The 2946-nt window shown below is 33.2% G+C and overlaps 1 protein-coding gene across 1 annotated transcript in view; it reads left to right on the top strand.

Annotated features, from left to right (window-relative positions):
* The window catches only part of LOC111085620 (cyclin-L1-like), a 3354-nt gene extending 574 nt beyond the window's left edge, over positions 1-2780 (top strand). Inside the window, exon 2 of the mRNA XM_022385089.1 lies at positions 864-2780. Within this exon, the coding sequence (XP_022240797.1) occupies positions 864-1496 (633 nt within the window). The 3' untranslated portion in view covers positions 1497-2780. The remainder of the gene's footprint in view (positions 1-863) is intronic.
* The last annotated feature ends 166 nt before the right edge of the window (positions 2781-2946 follow it).

Raw genomic sequence — 2946 nt, 5'->3', positions numbered from 1 at the left:
TAAAATATATTTTAATATCGATTATCCATTAGAATCTTCAAAACATAAATTTTGTATATTATATTCAATAATGATAATAATAATTATATATATATATATATATATGACATAGAAAAGTGTAGTTTCTGTGCAATCTGTTTTATCTTCAGTTTATACAATGCTTTAATTGCACGTATTTTTGCCAAATTTATTATTTTTATCATTATTAGTTATGTTAAAAATTATTAACTTGTTAGCACCTAAACTGTACGGATCATAAGATATTATTTAGCATTTAGTTATTATAGTACTTTCAGTTATTAAAGTTTGGTCTTTACAAATGTTGTTTTTGTATTGGCATTATATTTAAAACAGAAACCACTCTTCTGTTAGCGTGTTTATTAAAAGATCATAATGTAAATGTTCAAAAACTACACTCAATACATTACATTACTGATTAAAAGCTATATTTGTTTTAAAGAACAAAAAATAATACAATAAATTTTGGAGTTTAAGGAACCTTCTTTGTTTCTTAAATTAGTGATCACCTCCTAACGATATATTTTTCAAATTGTATTGTTATATAGGAATCGTCCTCTTTCTATGAATTTTATATTGTAGATTTCCATTTTTTTATTGGATGCTTGTACTTGGTTGCCTCGTTTTAACTGTCTAAACTCACATACACACTATATATATTAAAATTTATTCCAATGGTTATCACGGGTTATTTTTAATCAGTAAGAACAGATTTTAAGCTAGACATACCTTCCACTTTACTCCACTATATATATAAAAGAGTTCTAGTGTTTTTCTTTGAGTTTACATTGTGCTTATTTCACACTAAAACTTTATACGTTTCACAAATACGCTCTGTTTTGCAGCGCTCTCTAACGGCTATCGTTCTCGCTGCTTTATGTATTTTGGTTCTGACGGTGTCAGTTGATGCAAGGCGTTCACGCAAACTGCAGAGAAGACCCAATAGTGATGAATCTGCGAATAATGAAGATGGCGAGCAGCTTGCTGTAATTGAGGAAGAGAATCCTACTTCTTCCGGAAAGAGACCTAAAGCTAAAGAAAACCATGCAAATAGTGACCAGGCTCTTTCTGTTCCAGCTACAGAAAATAAAGAGACCGGAGAAAAGAGCCAAACTTCTTCAGAGCCATCAACTGAAGAAAATCAGAAAAAAGACAACACGAATAGACTCCATGGCCCTTTAACGCAATTATTTCGTAGACGAAGTACCCGAAAACCATTGCATTTTCATCACAACAAAAAACAACCAAGGCCCACGCTACCTTCTTTTTTATCTCGTTCTAGATCAAAGACAAGTGCCCCCAGTAATTCCTCCCCAGATGAAGAAACTTCAACAAACAATTATGAAACGGCAGAGCCTAAATCTTCAAGACATCAACGCCCTCAAGTGGAAGATTCTAAAGACACTGGAAGACGTATAAACCGCAGACGTTTTTCTCGTCGCAGACAACAAACAAAGAAACAGGATGGTAGTGAATAAAATTTAAGTTTTTTCGGTCTATTTTTTTTTCATCTACTTCTAGTGAAAAAAAATAATACATTCTTTAGTTGCCCCTTGTTATTGTGTTTGGCCATATTTTAGAAATTCGCGAACACGTGGCGAGGACAAACTAATGGAAAAAATGTAAATCGAGTTTGTTTATTTTTGCTGTTTTTTCTGACGATATGAATGGTGTTTAAATATCTACTCCTCATTAGGAACCCTACCGTGGGGTTAGTCTATTTCACAATCAACATCATTGCTTTTTTTCCCGTCCATCAAATGTTTACCTATGAATATTATATAAACATGTAATCACCTCTTCTTTCGTACACTTTTGCATTTATTTTCAGCATTTTAGGTGTTTTTTTTTACCGTGATAAAGCGTCAATATTTAATTTTGAATCACAAATTTCTTTAGCTGAGTACTTATACGTAGTTCCAGATAAACTATAACATTAAAAAGGCAAGAATTTTTATATAAAAATAATTTGTTTACGAAAAGAGCAAATAATGTTGTATGTAATTTAAAATATGCACCGAAATATTCAAACTATCTCGAATTCAAGCAAGACAAATTTTCAGTTAATTTTCTGTATTAAAAACTATAGCCTGTGTGTTCATTGCTAAGTTTGGCTAAGAGAGTACAGTGTTTGGTTACATAAAGAAGAAATAACAAAAGCACCTGTTCAGTTAAATTAAATTTTGCGTATAAGCTTACACTCTTTGTTTCTTGTCTACTTTATTGTTTACTACATTAAATTATGCTACAGAAACCAGCAATACAAAACAGGGCATTTTCTCACTACAATGCGCAGATTTTATTATTATTACAATTATTATAGAATCTAATATTCTTAGCGAATTTAGTGGAATAACCTATATAAAAGCAATGTAGGTGTTCGCTACTATTAATATTTTAACCAACATGGCGTGGCTTAGCCATGTGATAGAGCTCTGAATTTTAAATCTGACTAGCCGGGTTCGAATCCGTGTAAAACAGCAAAATATTTCCAGTACTTTAAACTGTCAGTGCATTATAAGAGTAACAGTCAATCCCTTAGCGTGGATAGTAAGATGCTGCTAACTGAGCGTTTTATCTCTGTTAGCAACTAAAAATTAGGAACAGGGTTGAATAAAGTACAATTAACCTAGTTGACGCCCTACATGGTATTTGTTTTGTTTGTATGCGATCGCAGTTGTTTTGTAGGTGCAAATATGCTTTCCCGGCATGGCCAGGTGGTTAGAGCGCTCGACTCGCAATCTGAGGATCGCAGGTTTGAATCCTTGTCCCACCAAACATGATCGCCTTTTCAGCTGTGAGGGCGTTATTATGTGACGGTCAATCCCACTATTCGTTAGTAAATGAGTAGCCCAAGAGTTGGCGGTGAGTGGTGATGATTAGCTGCCTTCCCTCTAGTCTTTCACTGCTAAATTATGGACAACTAGC

The sequence above is a fragment of the Limulus polyphemus genome, unplaced genomic scaffold (assembly GCF_000517525.1).
Source record: "Limulus polyphemus unplaced genomic scaffold, Limulus_polyphemus-2.1.2 Scaffold511, whole genome shotgun sequence".
Lineage (NCBI taxonomy): Eukaryota > Metazoa > Arthropoda > Merostomata > Xiphosura > Limulidae > Limulus > Limulus polyphemus.
Note: the sequence above shows the minus strand (reverse complement) of the source record. Positions and strands in the feature narration are given on the sequence as shown.